General features: G+C 36.2%; 1 protein-coding gene across 28 annotated transcripts in view; it reads left to right on the top strand.

The window, feature by feature from the left end:
- The window catches only part of ADGRL3 (adhesion G protein-coupled receptor L3), a 638,839-nt gene that overhangs the window by 324,085 nt on the left and 296,794 nt on the right, over window positions 1–17,960 (top strand). For 23 of the 28 annotated variants that reach the window (XR_005554203.1, XM_039322771.1, XM_039322772.1 and 20 more), the window contains 2 exons: window positions 8,905–8,919; window positions 15,043–15,843. Coding sequence is in view for 27 of the 28 variants with exons in the window: in XM_039322771.1 (XP_039178705.1) it covers window positions 8,905–8,919; window positions 15,043–15,843 (816 nt within the window). In the remaining variant the exon portion in view is untranslated. The remainder of the gene's footprint in view (window positions 1–8,904; window positions 8,920–15,042; window positions 15,844–17,960) is intronic. The other 5 variants (XM_039322763.1, XM_039322782.1, XM_039322786.1 and 2 more) reach the window with 1 other exon arrangement.

The following is a 17,960-nucleotide window of genomic DNA, read 5'->3' on the forward strand; positions in this document are numbered from 1 at the left end:
ATGTTCATCCTTGTTCTAGGATTATCTTCAATAGGTGCATTCATGGTTGCTAGTCATTGATAGAAAAAACAGGTTGGTATTTAGAAAATGTATCAGAGCAGGCTATCAGCACCCTCATGTTTTGGAAATTTATTCAGAAGTTGAAATGTTAACTTTTATTTGGTGGTGCTTTGTGCATTCCTAGTTAGTGTACAGGATTGAAGTGTTGACATGGTTTTGTTTGTGTGTCTTGTTTTTGTTACAGGAGAGGGTGAAAAAAGGACTTTGAGTACATATGATCATATTTTCTTAAGTGCCTATAATGAATTTTAAATAAAGTGATATTATATATGAAAGTATGCTTTTGGAATAGTTGAATAACTGAATTCAAGATCTGTTTGAGATTTTGTTATTGGAACGTTGTTATGATTTGCTTCTCTGCATTAATAAAGCTCAAATATACAAAAGGGGACTACAATAAAAGAGCATGTGGAGAAAATGGGTTGCATATGGAAAAGAACAGTGTGAGAGAAGAGACAAAGGAGACCCAGAGGAGAAGGAGTGTGTGAGAAGAGGAAGCACATGTAACTTTATTTCTTTTATGGCTTAGTGGAAGTTGGAATATGGGATGATTGGAATTTCAATGCACAAAAAGAAGAGGATTGTATGGCAGGGATACACTGGATTGTATTTATATATAGCAAGGATATGGCTGGGAAGGTGACTGTAGAAGAAGAAGATGCTGAGTGAATCTCAGAGGGAATGAACTTAGTTGGAAATAAAATATGCAGGAAGTGGAGTATATATAGAGGAGTATGTGAGAAAGGCAGCAGTAGAATTGAACCTGGTGCCTTGTTGTTGTTGTTGTTAATTGCGAAGTTGTGTCCGACCCATCATGACCCCATGGACAACATTCCTCCAGGTCTTCCTATCCTGGTGCCTTTTATACAGGAATAACTTGTATGTGAGTGTGCAGAAGGGAATGAAGGATGGAATGTCTATCTGGGATGGGAATTATAAAAGATAGAGGAAAGGTAGCACAAGTGGTAATAGGCAGTGCTTTTTTGTAAAAAAAAAAAAAAAAGGTGCTGGAACTCATACATGTCATACCTGCCTTGCCTACCCTACAAGGTTCCATCCAAAAAAGGTGCCAGAACTCCGTTCTGGGCATTCTATGAGAAAAAAAGCCCTGGTAATAGGTATATTAGGAGACAGAGTATTCTTGCAGCTGTTGAGGATGTGTTTATCTTTGCAGAGGGGAGAGTATGTGTTTGTAGATCTAGAGCAGTGAGATGGATGTGTATGGAAATGGGAAGAGGGATTTGTGTATGTTACGTGCCATACTGGAGTGGAGGATGTGTTTGGGGAATGGCAATGCCTATGGAGGTGAAATGGGGCAGAGTAGCATGTGGAACGAATGTTGAATGAGTGAGGGAAGTCAGATAACATGCAAACAAAGTGTAAGCACAGGTCTTACTATATTCTCCAAGCTGTTAATTTGTAAGTTGCAGGGCCCTCTGGAATTAATGTCTTTCAGATGAATTAGGTCATATGAGATTTGACACCATATTTGTTCCATTGTGTGCTGCAGTCAGCTTGTGCTGAATGATTAAAATCTATTTCAAAAGAGTGCTTTGGGCCATTTAGGTGACCTCGTTCACTTGGAAGATGCTAAGAGATTATGCATTTTGCTTCAGTGAAGTGATTCAGATAGCCTCAAATTGTTTTGCAGGAAGCTCCTAAGCAGCACTCCAAGGCTCACTGCCCACCCTGTCCCAGATGTGTTCATTTTGCCAGATATGCTGGTCAGAAGCTATGAACAGCCTACTGAGAATTTTGGCAGTGTGAATCAGAGATTTTAAGGCATGCTCAGCTGTTTTCCCTAACTTGCTTGGATCTTTCACAAGCACAAAGGAGGTGCTGTAGTTTTTCATAAGGTAATCAACTTAAAGAATTCCCCACACACATACAACAATGAGGGGGCTCTGAACCCTTGGCAGCCCAGGCTAGGATAGCAAAGATCCTGGACAATCCATTGTGTGCAGCTGTGATGGTGCACTTTCCCTCAAGGATAGGGCAGCATCATAATTTGAACCAAAACACCCTTGATATTAATTGGAAAGTTGTGTCATGGTTGACCACGGAGCTGCAATATAAGCAGCAAGCTTAAAGTCACTAGTGATTTACTGACATAGAGGGAGGAGGAAAAGGCCTTGAGGGTGAGGAGGAAGAGCTATTACTAAGCCTGAGGTGAGATTTTTAAAAAAAGGACTGAGTCCAGGGCAGGAATGTAACTAGCCCTTTTCTCGAGGCATGAAAATAAAAAGAGGAAGGGGAAAGCTCATTCAGACTTGCAAGATTCTGTTACTGTAGTTTTACAGTAAAAGTAGTACTGACCTACAGGACATGGCTTCCAAATCTGATCTACCCCAAAGGACTGGCAACTCTGGGATACCATACAGTCTGCCCAAAAGCTTGACAGATTACTTGCACATGGCCTTGCATGGATCATCCCCCAAAGTCCATGGTGTTTCACAGTTGTTATATATATGAGGAGGTTTGGAGCTATCCTGAGGAAACCCCTCAGCCAGCACTTTGGGAAAAGTCTCCTCTGAACCTTCTCCAACAAGCTCCTCTCAACTGACTCTCAGACTCAGCAGTGCTTCATTCAGAGCTCTGTGTATCAAAGCATTCCTTTAAAGCAGGGGTGTCAAGCTGCCGGCCCATGGGCTGGCTGCCTCATAGGGAAACTGTGCCCACCACATTGCCAGCAATAGCAAAAAAGTCACAATATGTTGTGACACGTCATGTGACGTTGTGAGTTTGACACCCCTGCTTTAAAGCTTTGCGTAGTCATAGAAATATCCTTTATCTTTCATGATCATGTCTAAGTCTTTCATTGCCTTTCTACCTAGGATGAAAACTTGTTTACTTCTTCAGCACTTTCTCCATTTTTGTCTACTTTTGAGCTCCAGAAAATAAAGTTATCTCTCTCCTTTAAATCTGATCATCAGCTACAAATTGACTATCCATGCAGTTTTATGTCTTTAAAAGAAAACTTGATTTATTTACTTTCATAATACATTCTTTTAACTTCTTGTTACTTTTGAATAATAATGTTCTGTCCTCTGAATATATCAGGCTGTCATTGTTCTGGCTAATTGTGATCTCTTTTATTCCTGCCATTCTTATACTATATGCGTTCTGTAAGATATTCAAAAATGGACACATATCATTGCCCCATTCTCTTTTCTTTTCTGGTTCTCCAAATTCAGTTTTTATATCAGCTTCTTGTCTTTATAAAGGCTGCTAAGAAACATAATTAGAATTTATGGCATTCATATAAACCTTACTGTGTTTCACTTTCTAAGACTTAAAAGTGGTAATAATTAGTAAAGATAAATCTCCTCCATATATTCTTTTTCTATTACCCATCTTTCATTTTTTCTGCCTTTTCTGAAATCTTATGTTTTTGGGGCATTATTGTCTCTATGCTTCCTAGTAATATTTTAAACAAAAATTGTCTAAAGAATTAATCTAATTTGTACTCTCTCTTAATCTCTGTTGTTTAGGTTAAGCATATAAACCAATATTTTCCAATTTCTAGACCCTCAATATAATTTTTTACACTTGACATTATTAGCAGTTATTAGCACTTTAACTACATTTTCTTCTGAAACTCTGAAATAGTTCTGTCTGTGAGTCAGTACAGCTAGTTTCTTAGCTGTACTGACTCACTTTTTAATGGAGTCAGCTCCTGAATATATATCCTTTCTACAAATATTTTTGTCATTCTGTAAGTCCATTTGAAAAGGGTTCAGTATAATCTTCCTTTAACCTCATTTGCCTCTTTCAGATCTTTTCGGTGAGTGCGCTTTAGTATTCCTATATTAACCGTACATCCTCCTGTGGTTTCTCTGTTCTTCTCTCATTTACCTTTTCTTTTTTAGATTCCTCTGTTTGTTGACGTGCTTGATTAAGCTATCTTTTCTAGCCCCATCTTACTTTAGAGTTGAAAGTCTCTGTTCAGTCATTGTATAGCCCTGTTGCCCAAGGCTATCCTGATAGCTTGTTCTGAAAGTCCCATAAATCTTTTCCTCTTGGGAATAGTCACTTATTCCCATGTCTTTTCAGGTTCTCTTTCACATAAGGAAGTGTACTAAATTTGTTCCTTACATTGACTTTATATTGTAACTATATATTTTTCAGGTTATGTCTTTCTGGAACACCTAGTCTCATTAATGTAACACGATTTATTTATTCAGCATCCTGTCAGCTTCAACTGAAATATGGTTTTGGTCATAAAATCAGCACGGGAAACCATAACAGAGTAAAATTATAATAAATACACATAATATAAATAAAAAACTACAGCTTTGCACAACTAGAAAATCCCTTAGCCTCCCAAGTTGTTCTAAATCATGCCAGCTAAACTTGAACCTCAGAGGAGGGTGGAGGCTATTCTATAAAAATGGGGACCATTACAGAAAAAAAAATTCCCTTTGGCCACATTTCTATCTCCAGACCTACTTATTATGAATGTTCTATGTCTGCTCCAATAACTAGAAGATCTGAGCATTTCCTCATCTGACACACAAACTTACTTAAATATTATAGACATGTCCGGTAGTTTGCAAGGGTCCTTGACTGTCGATACAGACGTGGTTTGCCATTGCTTGCTTTCACATTGATTTTAAAATTATTTATCATAGGTAGATTTACTTCTTTCACTTCTGCAGAACTACTGTAGATCTGCCCTCTGCTAGCTATAGATTATTCTTACCTTTTCCCTCTCTTTTTAGTATTACTGACAAGAATGAATTTAATAGGAGTTCCAGCTTCCAGCTTATACTGATCTCAGAATCAATGAAGTTAGTGAATCCTTTCACTCACTAGAATTGACAGGTTTGTGACATAGCTATTCCTATCTTTTTATTAAGAAGTACCTCAGAGCACTTAATTCAAATTCACCATCAATGGTAAAAACTAGTTTTCTTTGCAATGAGTGGAATTTGAAAGCTAGATTACAAATGGTTGTTGCTGTTGTTATTAGTATCTTTCTGAAGATTTCTGAAAAGGAGCAAATATAATGAACACATTAGATAGGTTTTTTTTCCTATACATACTTCTCATACACCCCAATAGGGTTCAATCTATTGAACAAACCCATTTTGGAATAATTTATTGTATACCACTTTCAGATACTTGGCCAGCAAAATTTCTTCCATCATGTCATTGACATTCTATTTTCTTATTCTACTCTGTTATTCTATGTTCTGAGTTCTAAAGTTTTTCATGGTGAGCAGGAAGATATGTATCTTCCACTCATATGTATAAGTGTGATTGTGTGTAGAGGTAGTCCTCAGCTTACAACCATAATGGAGCCTGCCTATTACAGTCATAAGTTGTGGCAATTCATGTGACTGATCCAATTTTATGACCTTTTTTGCTAAAGCAAATGCTGCAGCTAAAGCAAATGTTGCAGTTGTACAGCAACTCATTGTTCATTATGAACATTTTTACTAAAAACTGGAAATGATTGCTGATTTTCAGCAAAATATCATAAAAGTGCTGGCTACATTGCAAACATCCATAAATGAAGGCCGTTGCTAAGAGCCCAACATGCAGTCCCATGACCACGGAGGGGGGGAGGAGGAATACCGTATTTTTCCGCGTATAAGAGGCTATTTTTTTCTGCAAACACCCTCTTCAAAAATGAGGTGCGTCTTATACACGGAAAAATAATGGTAACCTCCGCAGCTAAGGGCATGCCTGGGTGGGTTGCCATGCCGCCTGGTGCAGGTGTCAAGCCCCTGTGGGCTTGCCACTAACGGGAGGGAGGAGGGGGCAAGATCTTTGGCTGGCCAAACTTCCAGATTTATACAAGGGTGCGTCTTATAGATGGAAAAATACAGTATGCAGACATCTGTGTAGGTGTGGTAGAGCAGTAATTTAGAATCCACTTTTAGAAAGTAGACAGTTTTGTCTTTTCTAAACTAAAAGATACCTGATATATTAAAATAAGTGCTAATAGCTCAAAGAATTGCAGAACAATCTACATGGATGTAATTGCAAGACTTTTTTTTGGGACTTCAGGAATTAATGGAGAAGAAAATCATCTGATTTGTACCATCATTTTATTTGTATTTGTAATACAATACAGGTAGTCCTCGACTTACAATGGTTTGTTTAGTGACTATTTGAAGTTACAAGTGACTTATGACAATTTTTCACACTTATGAAGATTGCAGCATCCCCATGATCATGTAATTGACAACTGATGCTTGACAACTGGTTCATATTTATGATGCTTGCAGTGTCCCAGGGACATGTGACCATATTTTACGACCTTCTGACAAGTAAAGTCAATGGGGAAGATTCACTCAGAATTGCAGTCTAATTAACTGCTGATTGCTAGGAGTTCGATTCTGACTGACTCAAGGTTGACTGAGCCTTCCATCCTTCCGAGGTCAGTAAAATGAGGACCCAGATTGTCGGGGGCAATGTGTTGATGTTGTAAACGGCTCAGAGAGGGCTCTAAAACACCATGAAGTATAAGTCTAAGTGCTATTGCTACTAATTTAACAACTACAGTGATTCATTTAACAAATGTGGCAAGAAAAGTCATAAAATAGGACAAAACTCATTTAACAAATTTTTCACTTAGCAACATAAATTCTGGACTCAATTGTAGTCATAAGTCAAAGACTACCTGTACAAACTAATTTACAGATCACAAACCTATATGCAAACCAAAATTAAATTTTGATTCATTTTTGTACTTCACTTTTATCAATGCATAGCAACTATAGTAGAAGAGCTATTTAACGTATAGGACTAAAATATTTAGTTGAGATGAGGAAAGAACCAGGAAATACATTAAAATAAAAAAATATCATTCCTTCCCAGACAGAATGATGTAAGGAACCTGACTCATTTTTAATATTTGTTCTTACTAGCTTTCTAGCTGTTCAGTTGTGCTGCTTGTAATACTAGGGGTTTGGCAGTTGCATATATGGGAAGTCAGAAGAAGAAATAATGTAAACATAAGGCAGCAAGACCTGAGGAGGAATGATGACTCTATGCCAAATCTACTTCCTTCGTGTCCTGTCTTCTAGTGACCTGCTAAGGAAATGAGTTTTGTTTTATTAATGAAGGAAAAGGAGACTTCTGAATAAAAAAATGCAGAACACAGTCCGGTCTCAAGTGTGCTTCCATAACAATCTCCATACATGCTTGTTATCTGTAACAGTGAGTACTAGCTCCCAGTCTCCCAATTGCCTCTAATTGGATAATCCCAGGCACTCATCCTGATTTATTCTATCAAAGCTCTCATGTTCTCAGTTCTTCCCTGGTTAAATAGCCTGGTGTTTAAAATTCTGTTGTTAGATTTCATCTCAGCATTCTGTATTATGTTCACAGTGTTTAGCTCCCTTTGGGGGTTTCCTTCCCCCCCCCTTCCATTCATGTCCAATTGATTTCAAATTCTCAGAGATCTCCTGGGTAGGTCCCTGCGGTTTTCTTCCCATGTCAGAAATGCCTTTGCCTCCTTCCTAGGGCCAAGAGAAACACTAGCCCAAGGTCACCCAGCTAGCTTCATGCCTAAAATGGGACTAGAACTCAGGTCTCCCTGTTTCTATACTGATGCTTTACACCAAGTTTGCTAATTGGGAATGGAGAGAAAGGATGTTGGAGACAAATGTGCTTGGGAGCCTTTCTTTGGTCACCAATGTCCCATTCTTAGAACAGAGTCCTTCCCTCCTCCTTCTCTCCTACTTCTTAGTATTCCAAACTATGAATTGGGTAAATACTTATCTAACATCCTAGGCCAGGACGTATCATCCAAGTACTCCAGGCCAGCTTGACCTTGGGCCAGTCATACCCTCTCTGCCCAACTCACCTCACAGGGATGTTGTTGTGGTGAAAATAGGAGGAGGAAGTTGTGCTGGATATCTTGGCTTCCGTGAGTTATTTGTAAATATAATAAAGGTTGAATATAAATAAGCAAATTCCAGGCCAGTTGCTGAGTCTAGTGTCACAACTCATTGTTTTTTTACGTACTTCCCTGTTTTGGAACAAGAATTATTTGTGAATTTATGTGCCTGTATGTTCACTTTGATTACAAATAGAGAAAACAACACATTTTTTCCTGTATTTTAATCAGAAAAAAATAGATCAAATACAATATTGTATGATTAAAAACTTTAGTTTTTTATTAATGAATTCATCAATGGTATATTTTTTTAAACCAACTGCCCATCAATTAAGCAATATAAAACTAATGATTTATAAATGCACTAAGTAATTGTTTTCTCAATGACACACAGTTTTCAAAAACTAATAACAGGAATTGATTTAGAAAAAGCAAAAAGCACAATAGAATATCATTTGAAGGATTTCAACAAGTTTTGGATTGTTGCAGACATTGAAAGGCTTTCTGTGTGATATCAAAATTGGAACATAAGGATGGAAAAATCGCACTGTATATTCCTATATTAAAACAACAAAGAGAAACTTCTGAGCTCATATTTAAAGAACTCCTGTTTACTAATGTAATACTATTGGAGGTTGCAGGCAATGACATCTTTTCGGGAATATATTCTCATTTGGAGACAATTCCTGGAATTGATGTAATTAGGGATTTTCAGTCATTAGGATCCTAAAACTGTTCACATTAAAATTAATACAAGTTTTACAATGTTGTTAATGGTTTCTTGGAAATGATGCTGCATGCCTTTTAACACTGTAATGTGTTTTTTTTTTATTTAAAGACCTTAGATCTTAGATACATCATGTTCACAAACTGTAATTGAAAATGAACCAGAGGTTAATACTTCAATGCAACAGCAAAGATGTCTGCTCAGTACAGTACCACTAATCTATTTTCTTTTTCTCTTTCTTGCTTTTCTTCTTTCTCTTCAATAGAAGTGGAACAAAAAGGTAATTAAATAGTTTTCACCTGTTTTATACATATACTCATTCTAAGCAATTAGAGGATAAAATGTTAAACTCTTGAATGTTAGTTGAAGCTCTTTCATCATTAACCTATACCACTTTAATCTCTTTTATTAAAGATTTGGTCAGGGAAGGAGTGGCTGCTATTTAATACTAACATGTCATCTTTTTGCAAGAAATGTTTAATAGTACCATTCTTCTTTCCTACAGATTGTTTTAACAATTATAATGTATTCCTTCTGCTTCCTCACAATTTATGGGAAGCATATGAAATAATTTGCAAGAATACTCACATACTCTCGTATTGAAAATTGTTTTTATATAATATTAAACATTTAAAGGTACAGTCTCATGCATGCCTACTTATAAGTAACTTTTTGGGTTTCAGTGGTATGTCTTTTTGAGTGTGTACAAGCTATAGCTTCAAAGTATAAACTGAATGAAGAAGGGTTTGAATAGTTCTTGTCCAAAAACTGAAAAGCTAAATTTTCTGTATATGGTTTGATGCCTATTACACTTGAACAGACAGCAAAGGATCAAGACCACACTGCATAGAGTATTTTTTCGAACTTACTATCTATGACACTTCACCCAAGGCTCTCACTTTTGGGAGAGTTTGGATCCATAAGTATATAGGGAACATGTACCTCTGCATTTGAGTGTATACTGTTCAAACGTAATATAGATTTCTGAAGATCTAGGATAAAGTTGATTGGTATACTTATTACACATTTTGTTATTAAAGTTTGCATTATCAAAACCCTGAAAAATATAATAGTACAGTATCACTTATTTAATAATGAATTTATTTGTGCACTTACTTGCTTGTTTTACTCATTTATTTATTATTGTTTGAAACTGACCATGCAGTTCTCAGGGCAATGAATAATCAGCTGAAATCATATTAAGGAAAACCAAACAATATAAAAGAAAGCATAGGAATTGTCAGCGCAAAATCACTAGCAACAATAAAAGGAAGTAACATAAACTCGCACTAATGAAGCAAGTCATTAAAAAAGTTCTAAAACCTTTAAAATTGTTTTTAAATGCTGGCATTATAGAGCACTAAATATATATATATATAAATATATATCAGAAAACATATATATATATATATATATATATATATATATATATATATATATATATATATATATATATATATGCCAGACAAACAGGACATCATCACTTTTGTGACTTCCCTTCTTTGGTGAGAGCAGATTGAGATACCTATAAATTTTTGAAGGCCCAAATGATTCTTCAGGATACATCCTTTAATGCTGTTTTGTCTAGACTGAATCTTTCTTTATTAGCTCTTTAACCAATTCCTTGTTCTGCTTCTGAATATCAATTGCCTTATTTGTATTAGGAAAGGAAGGCTGGGTGAAATCCATTTCATAATTTCCATGAAACACACAATCATCTCCTCAGTGCCACTTTTTGAATTAGCTATCCAAATAGGAGGGGAACCATTATGATAACTTCTTCTTCGTCCTAATTTGTTCATAAGGATAGTATGGTGGATGGGATTAAAAGTTATTGAGAGAAAATGACTTTAATTCAAAAGTGCCCAGTGAGGGTAACATAATTGTTTTAAATATTCAACCTGCACTAATAATAATAATTTATCAAACTTGAATGCTGCCTGGGTCTTAAATAGCAGTATACTCACAGCTTCTTTTGAAGAGGCTGGAACAGCCCATGTTCCTATGGCAGTTCCATAAGCATCATCCAGTTAACTGAGAAATCACATGTGGGCTTGCATTTTCATTGGGCAAGGCTCCTCTGAGGAGCATTACACACATGCACACACAAACACACGGTACCTCTCCAGCTTCTTACTCTTCATTCCTGCTATTTTTTTCAACCTTCAAGAAATAACCAAGCAGCCGCACAATAATTAGCTAAGAGAGTATTCCTTAATTTTCATCTGAGTATAAATTGGTTTCATTGGACACAAAAATGCCCTTGTGTGAGCACTTGCAGCTATCATTTTAAACATACCATATTTTCCGGCGTATAAGACGACTGGGCGTATAAGACGACCCCCGACTTTTGAGAAGATTTTCATGGTTTAGAAAGTCGTCTTATATGCCAGAAAATACGGTACATTTTTAATACCTCATTCCATTTTCAATGCAAAGACAAAGGGGCTTGTTTCCCCTACAATTTGCTCAGTTCAAAGTTCTAGTATTTACTATGCTTGGGAATACCCATGTTTAAGATTACAAAAAAAGAGATGAGGAAAATGTGTCTATTTATAATCATAATTTGAAAAAACTAATATCAAAATAAATTATCTTATTAATCAGTTCAAATCCTCCAATTTTAAATGTATTCATAGTGATATCTTTTAGTGACAGTCCAAAATGCTCAGTATTTGATTGTGAGAGGGATCCCTTAGGGCACTTTCACAGCATCAGTGTTTCTGTCACCCCTCATCTACACAAAAGGAAATAAATTGCTACGGAATTTTTCCATTCATGTTTTTAGTATAACAATTGTGCAGATTTGTCTGATGTTCTGCAAAAGAAAAAAAAGGTTGCAGAGTCAGAAATGAAAGTTCTGAGAATAAGAACTCAGTTCCCCCAAAAAAGTGATATTCAAAGCTAATCATGAAACTATATGTTGGGTGAAGGTGCTCTTATAGTGCCAGTGCAAAGGAATACTACTGTAGAAAGAAAGGGAATAAATCTTCCTTTGAAATTATATTTTTAAAAAAAGATTGAAAGAAAAAGAAGATAACGTTCCAAATAGTAGCATGAAAGCTGAAAGTTCTTTTTCTATTTTGAGCTGCTATTGCATTTCAGCCATTCTTTTTTTGAGGGACAAAGGATATTTGCTGAGAACACTCAGGTCCAGGGGTCCTTGGAAATTCAGTCTGACCTTAAAGGTTTGATTATGGCTGTCCAACCTTTTGGCTTACCTAGGCGACTTTGAGTGTAGGCAAATTGTCGTGGGCCGCATAGAAAATATCACTAATAACTACTTACTAATGTTAAAAATTTACGATCTTGTGGGGCTGCATTTTTAGCTATCCAGGGCCATATGTGGCTCACGAGCCAAAGGTTGGACACAGCTGATCTAAGGCACTATATAAGATTAAAAGATGTCTTTGATTCTTTTAGCCAATCGCAAGGTACCAGAACTAAAGCAAATTAGGAAAGCCTGGTTTAAACACCACCACCACCACCGCTTCCCTACACTCAACTAAATATTACATTATTTACTTAGAATTAAGGTCCAGAGCAAGTAGGCTTAGGATGAAAATTGCTGTTGGAAGAAACTAAGCATTTGGAGGGGTTCATTTCTAAATAGAAAGAAACCCAAAGTTCACTATACTAGCTTCAAAGGAAGAGCCAGAGCTTATATTTCTCCTCAGGTTTTTTTTTTTCCTCAGAAGACACCATAGAGTATGTGAAACATTTCCCACCCCTAATGGTCTCTGGCAAAGCAAGTACATTCCTTTTTCCTCATGGAACTGTAATTCTAGGGATGGGCAGTTCTGATTGGCTTGAGGGACATACACAATAAGCAGGGATAGGGTTGCCATCAGGAACTCTAGAAGGTAATATGGGTGCCTTGTACTGTATGTCAGTGGGAGTTGGTCAATGGGAAAGGCTGGAAAAGCACCAAACAGGTCAGCATCTTTGCCAGTTTGTAAATGGAGCTGACTTAGAATTGGAATATTGACATAGACATACAGAGTTTCTATCCTACTTCCTTCTCTGTTCTTATTTTTTAGTCATGGCTGTTGCTGAGGTCAGATCTCTTACAAAACTCTCTGCATCCCAGTTTCAATATTAACATATATTTGCTTTTGAAATACCAGTCTTGATGCCAGGTTGAGCTTTAGTGAGCGATTGACCTCAATAGGTAAGGCTCCCCATAGCAGCTGGCTCTGCTATATAGCTTATGTTGGAACACTTCTATCTGCTCATGCTTTGCTTTGGTCTTTCCAATCCAAGATGATGTTGCATTCATTCTTTGAATGTCTTGTAGAAATAACAATTGAGAGCCCTCCAGGCACAGGTACCAGTAGAAATTTTTGAAGATGGATTAATGCTGTAAGAAAATTCTCCTTCTGCTTCAAATGCAAACACCATCCAGTATAAGGATTGTCCTCAGGATCAAAACAGGAAAGGAAAAGATTTGCAGGCCATACTTGCTATTGTCCATTAATTGGTACACAGCTGATGCTGTTTTCATTTTTATAAACCAACATATTAAATTTCATGTCATACCTTGTTTGGTTTAGCTTTAGACAGGATAGGGGAATTTTATGCATTGTATCATTTTTTACTACTTTTACTGAGATAATGGGAACAGAACTTAATGTAATAACTGTATACAAAAAATAAACCTTATCTGAACCAAAAATACATTATAATGCAATGGATTACATTCTGAAAAATTAAGTACAGGTAGTTCTCTACTTTTTTTTTTTAAATTAAAAGTTTTACAAATTTAATACAATATAACCCAAGCCCCTCCCACCCCTTCCCCCCTCCCCCACTTCCCAGAGCTGATTACAGGGTAACAGATAAACAATCATAATCTAACTAACATTACCCGCCTATACTATCAATCAAACCATAACATACTTTAACTCATTTTTCAAAACAAATATTAACAAATTAAAAACAAAAATAATAATACAATTAAGCCATAACACTAAAAATAATATAAATTCAATCATATTAAACTATTAATAATAACCTAAAATCTACTCATAAGCAAGATAATACTTTTCAGTCTCATATTTCTTTTGAATATAATCAATCCATCTTCTCCAGACAGAAATGTATTTTTCTTGTGAATGATCCTTCAAATAAACGGAAATTTTTGCCATTTCTGCTAAATTAGATACCTTAAGTATCCATTCTACCATAGTAGGCAAATAATTTTTCTTCCAATATTGCCCCACCAATAATCTTGCAGCTGTTATAAGATTCAACATCAAATTAATTTCTTTAACATCAAAATCAACCATAATACCCAACAAAAATAATTGTGGAGTAAACTTTATCTTTCTCTTAAAAATCTTTTGAATATTCCACAGGTAGTTCTCAACTTATGACCACAGCTAGGACCAAAATTTCCATTACTAAGCAAGGCAGTTAAATGAGCCACACCCAATTTTGTGACCTTTTTACCATGGTTGTTAAGCAAATCACTGCAATTGTTAAGTGAACCATGTGGTCATTAAGTGAACTTAGTTTTCCCCATTCATTTTGCTTGTTGGAAGATGGTTAGGAAGGTTCCAGATGGTGATCACCTGACCCCTGGGCCACTACAACCATCAGGGCCAAGGGCTCAAAATTTTGATCATGTGACTATAAGGATGCTGTGATTCTTGTAAGTGCAAGGTCTGGTCATAAATTACTTTTTTTCATCGTACCTTCGAGTGATTACTGAATGAAAGGCTATAAGTCAAGGACTTCTTGTATAATAGTTTATCATATAACAAAGTCAGCATTTAAAAATGTTTCTTAAAAAGAATTATATCTAAAACCATATTTTGGTGTTGGAGGGAAAAAGCATTAATTACAAGATCTGTGTAATAGAACATCTCAGCAGGGCTGTCTTGGCAGTTATGAATTGCTTAAGTAATATTTTTATTTTTACATACAGTATTTCAGAGGACATTTTAATGCTTTAACGTAGCCTTCCTGTATTGAATTTCGCTTTTCCCTTTTTATTGATCCTGTTTTTTTCCTTCCTCAGGACACATTATTTAATTGTTTATTATTTGCTATGAATGCATTCTGAATGTATTTATGTGGCAATTGCCCACCCCTTTTTAATATTTAAACTGCACACTGTAAGAATTATTTCTCTGAAATAGAGTTTAAATGTCTTTTTAGTTGCTTTTTTGGTTTTAGAGTAGTATATGTTGTTTATGTCACGTCATAGTTATAATTCCTATAAATTTCCCCTTAGAACCATGTTAGTTCAGAACATTATTCATGTATTTCCAGAGTTAGGAGAAGATTGATATTTTTATTCTTCTCCTGGAACTTGAGTTATAAATGTCTAAGTGCCAAAAAAAAGTTTTCTATCACATTTAATAATCAATTTTACTTTTAACCTCTTCCTTCCCTTCAGTTTTTCTTTGCCCTGGACTACTAAAAGGAGTATACCAGAGTGAACATTTATTTGAATCTGATCACCAGTCAGGAGCCTGGTGTAAGGATCCACTGCAGGCTTCCGATAAGATTTACTACATGCCATGGACACCTTACAGAACTGACACTCTGACAGAATATTCTTCCAAAGATGATTTCATTGCTGGAAGGCCAACTACAACTTACAAGCTCCCACACAGAGTGGATGGCACAGGGTTTGTGGTGTACGATGGGGCTTTATTCTTCAACAAAGAAAGAACAAGGAACATTGTCAAATTTGATCTACGGACAAGAATAAAAAGTGGGGAAGCTATCATTGCTAATGCCAACTATCACGATACATCCCCTTATAGATGGGGAGGCAAATCTGATATAGACCTGGCTGTTGATGAGAACGGTCTTTGGGTGATCTATGCAACAGAACAAAATAATGGTAAAATAGTCATAAGTCAGCTAAACCCTTATACCTTGAGGATTGAAGGGACATGGGATACATCCTATGATAAAAGGTCAGCTTCCAATGCATTCATGATCTGTGGCATTTTATATGTAGTTAAATCTGTGTATGAAGACGATGATAATGAAGCTACAGGAAATAAAATTGACTATATATACAACACTGAACAAAGCAAGGAAAGTGTAGTGGATGTTCCATTTCCAAACTCATATCAGTATATTGCTGCAGTGGATTATAATCCAAGGGATAACCTTCTTTATGTATGGAACAACTACCATGTGGTTAAATATTCATTGGATTTTGGACCAATGGACAGCAGAACGGGTAAGGTTCTTTGATAAGTTTTATTTTCTGTCATATCTTGCTTTGCAACTAATTTAGTCTGTGGCTAAGGAGAGTTTTTTTCCTTCCATTAAAAGCAGCAGGATGGGAGTTTGACGGGAAAATAGAACAAAAACTTTTCTCTGTGAATGTTTTTCTTTCATCTTAAACAGCCTTCCTCTCCTTGGCTACTACTCCAGTGGAGATGAGAAAGACAATGATGGGATTCATGTATCCCTTTATGTAAGCCTTAGGAGGTTTATCATTTATTCATGTTGTGGGTACAAGTCATTGTTATTCATTTGCATTGTTATTTATAGAAACATGGAAAACTGACAGCAGAAAAAGACCTAGTGATCTATCGAGTCTGTCCTTTGAATGTTTTTATTACGTGATTTTATTTCTATTTGTGTTGGATGATGAATGTGTATTTATCCCAAGCATATTTAAACTCAGTTACTGATGACTGACTCACTACCCCCATTGGAAGTTGGTTCCAAGCTTCCACTACTCTTTCTGTGAAATAATACTTTCTAACATTACTTCTGAAGTTCCCTCCTATCAGTTTGAGGTTGTGCCTCTATGTTCTTGATTTTTGCTTAATATTGTACAGGCTTCTAGAACCTTATTCACAGCCTTAATATATTTAAAGGTTTCAATCATTTCCCTTCTGTCCTCTAGGCTGTACATATTCAATCTCTCTTGATATGTTTACTCCCTCAGACTTTGCATCATTTTTGTTGCCCATCTCTGGACTTGCACAATGTTATCAATAACTTTTTATAAGTGAGGTCTCCACAACTGGACACAGTATTCCAAATGGCATTTATCTAAAGTCCTATATAGATTATGATTTAGATTTACAATTTGATGTTATATGTAAATTCACAAATTGTGCACTATTCAACAACCATGTTTAAACAAAATATATAGCTTATATCTTCGAACACAGTCATAATCTTTATAGTTAGTAAATATATTAAACCTCAGGTAGCAAGCCAAAGAGTGTTCAGTTTTAGGTTAACTCTGCATAGTTGCAATATATTAGAAAAAGCTGCTTTAGAATGTGAGGATGCATGTAGAAAGCATCTTTTGAATAATTAAATAGCCGTCTTTCTAAGGTTTGTGCTGCTTCAGAAGCATCTCTACAAATAAAGGCAGAGGCAGAGGCAACCAAACTAAGCTTTCAAAAGCTTTCGAAATATGCACTTCCTTTACCAATTCAAAACAAGGTACTTTGCAAATTCTGCTTTGCATTCCCAAATTCTGCTTTGCATTCTAAGCACCTTTTGTAAAGATTGAGAATGTGGGGGTGCCACTAGTTCACTTTGCAATAATCATGGCATTTAGGTTGGTTAATGTTTTACATGTGCGTAGGTGAGGCAACTCTTGTAGTGCCTCCTCTTTCAGGATGCTAGGCTTGGGAAGCTTGGAAGTCTGGAAGGTGAGATGTCCCACCTCCTTGCTCTTCCCATCTATCATGCCTGATTAAATTATCTCTGCCAGCAGTTTTGTTTAGCTGTGGTACTGCCTAGAGAAAAGGTGGAATCCTGATGAGACAGCAGACATCATTGGCTGAGCAATAATTTCCTTACATCACTTTTGAGACATGATCCCACAGGAAAAAAACAGAACTCTTGTAAAAATACTGCCACCAATGTCCTGCCAGTTGGTCAATGACACCATGTTCATGGTGATGGAGTGGCAGCTTCCCTGTTGAACTCCTAATGATGTTCAGTAGCAGGGAAAACTGATTTTCACACACAAAAAGTATCCCAATTAACAAAAAAACTACCAAAAGTGAAAAAGGCTGCCATTTGGGGACCATGTATTCAAAGTAAAACATAAAATATAGGATCCAGAGAACCTATTTGCTGAAAATATAGTGACTTCAGTGCTACCATCCTTAAGAAGTTGATCAGTGTGGAGTTCACTGGTGAACTCCAGTATTAATTCAACATGCAGAATGTAGATGAACTTGGGAGACAGAAAAAGTAAATTTTAAAAAGAAAGCAAATCATTAAGAAAAGTGGCTTGGCCTGAATATAGAGGAAATATTTGAAGCTTTATTAGTTGGGATGCTTCAGAAGAGAAATTCATCACCCTTATAGAGAAGATAT

The sequence above is a fragment of the Crotalus tigris genome, unplaced genomic scaffold (genome assembly GCF_016545835.1).
Source record: "Crotalus tigris isolate CLP2741 ecotype Arizona unplaced genomic scaffold, ASM1654583v1 scf7180000024124.1850442, whole genome shotgun sequence".
NCBI classification, from domain to species: Eukaryota; Metazoa; Chordata; class Lepidosauria; order Squamata; family Viperidae; genus Crotalus; species Crotalus tigris.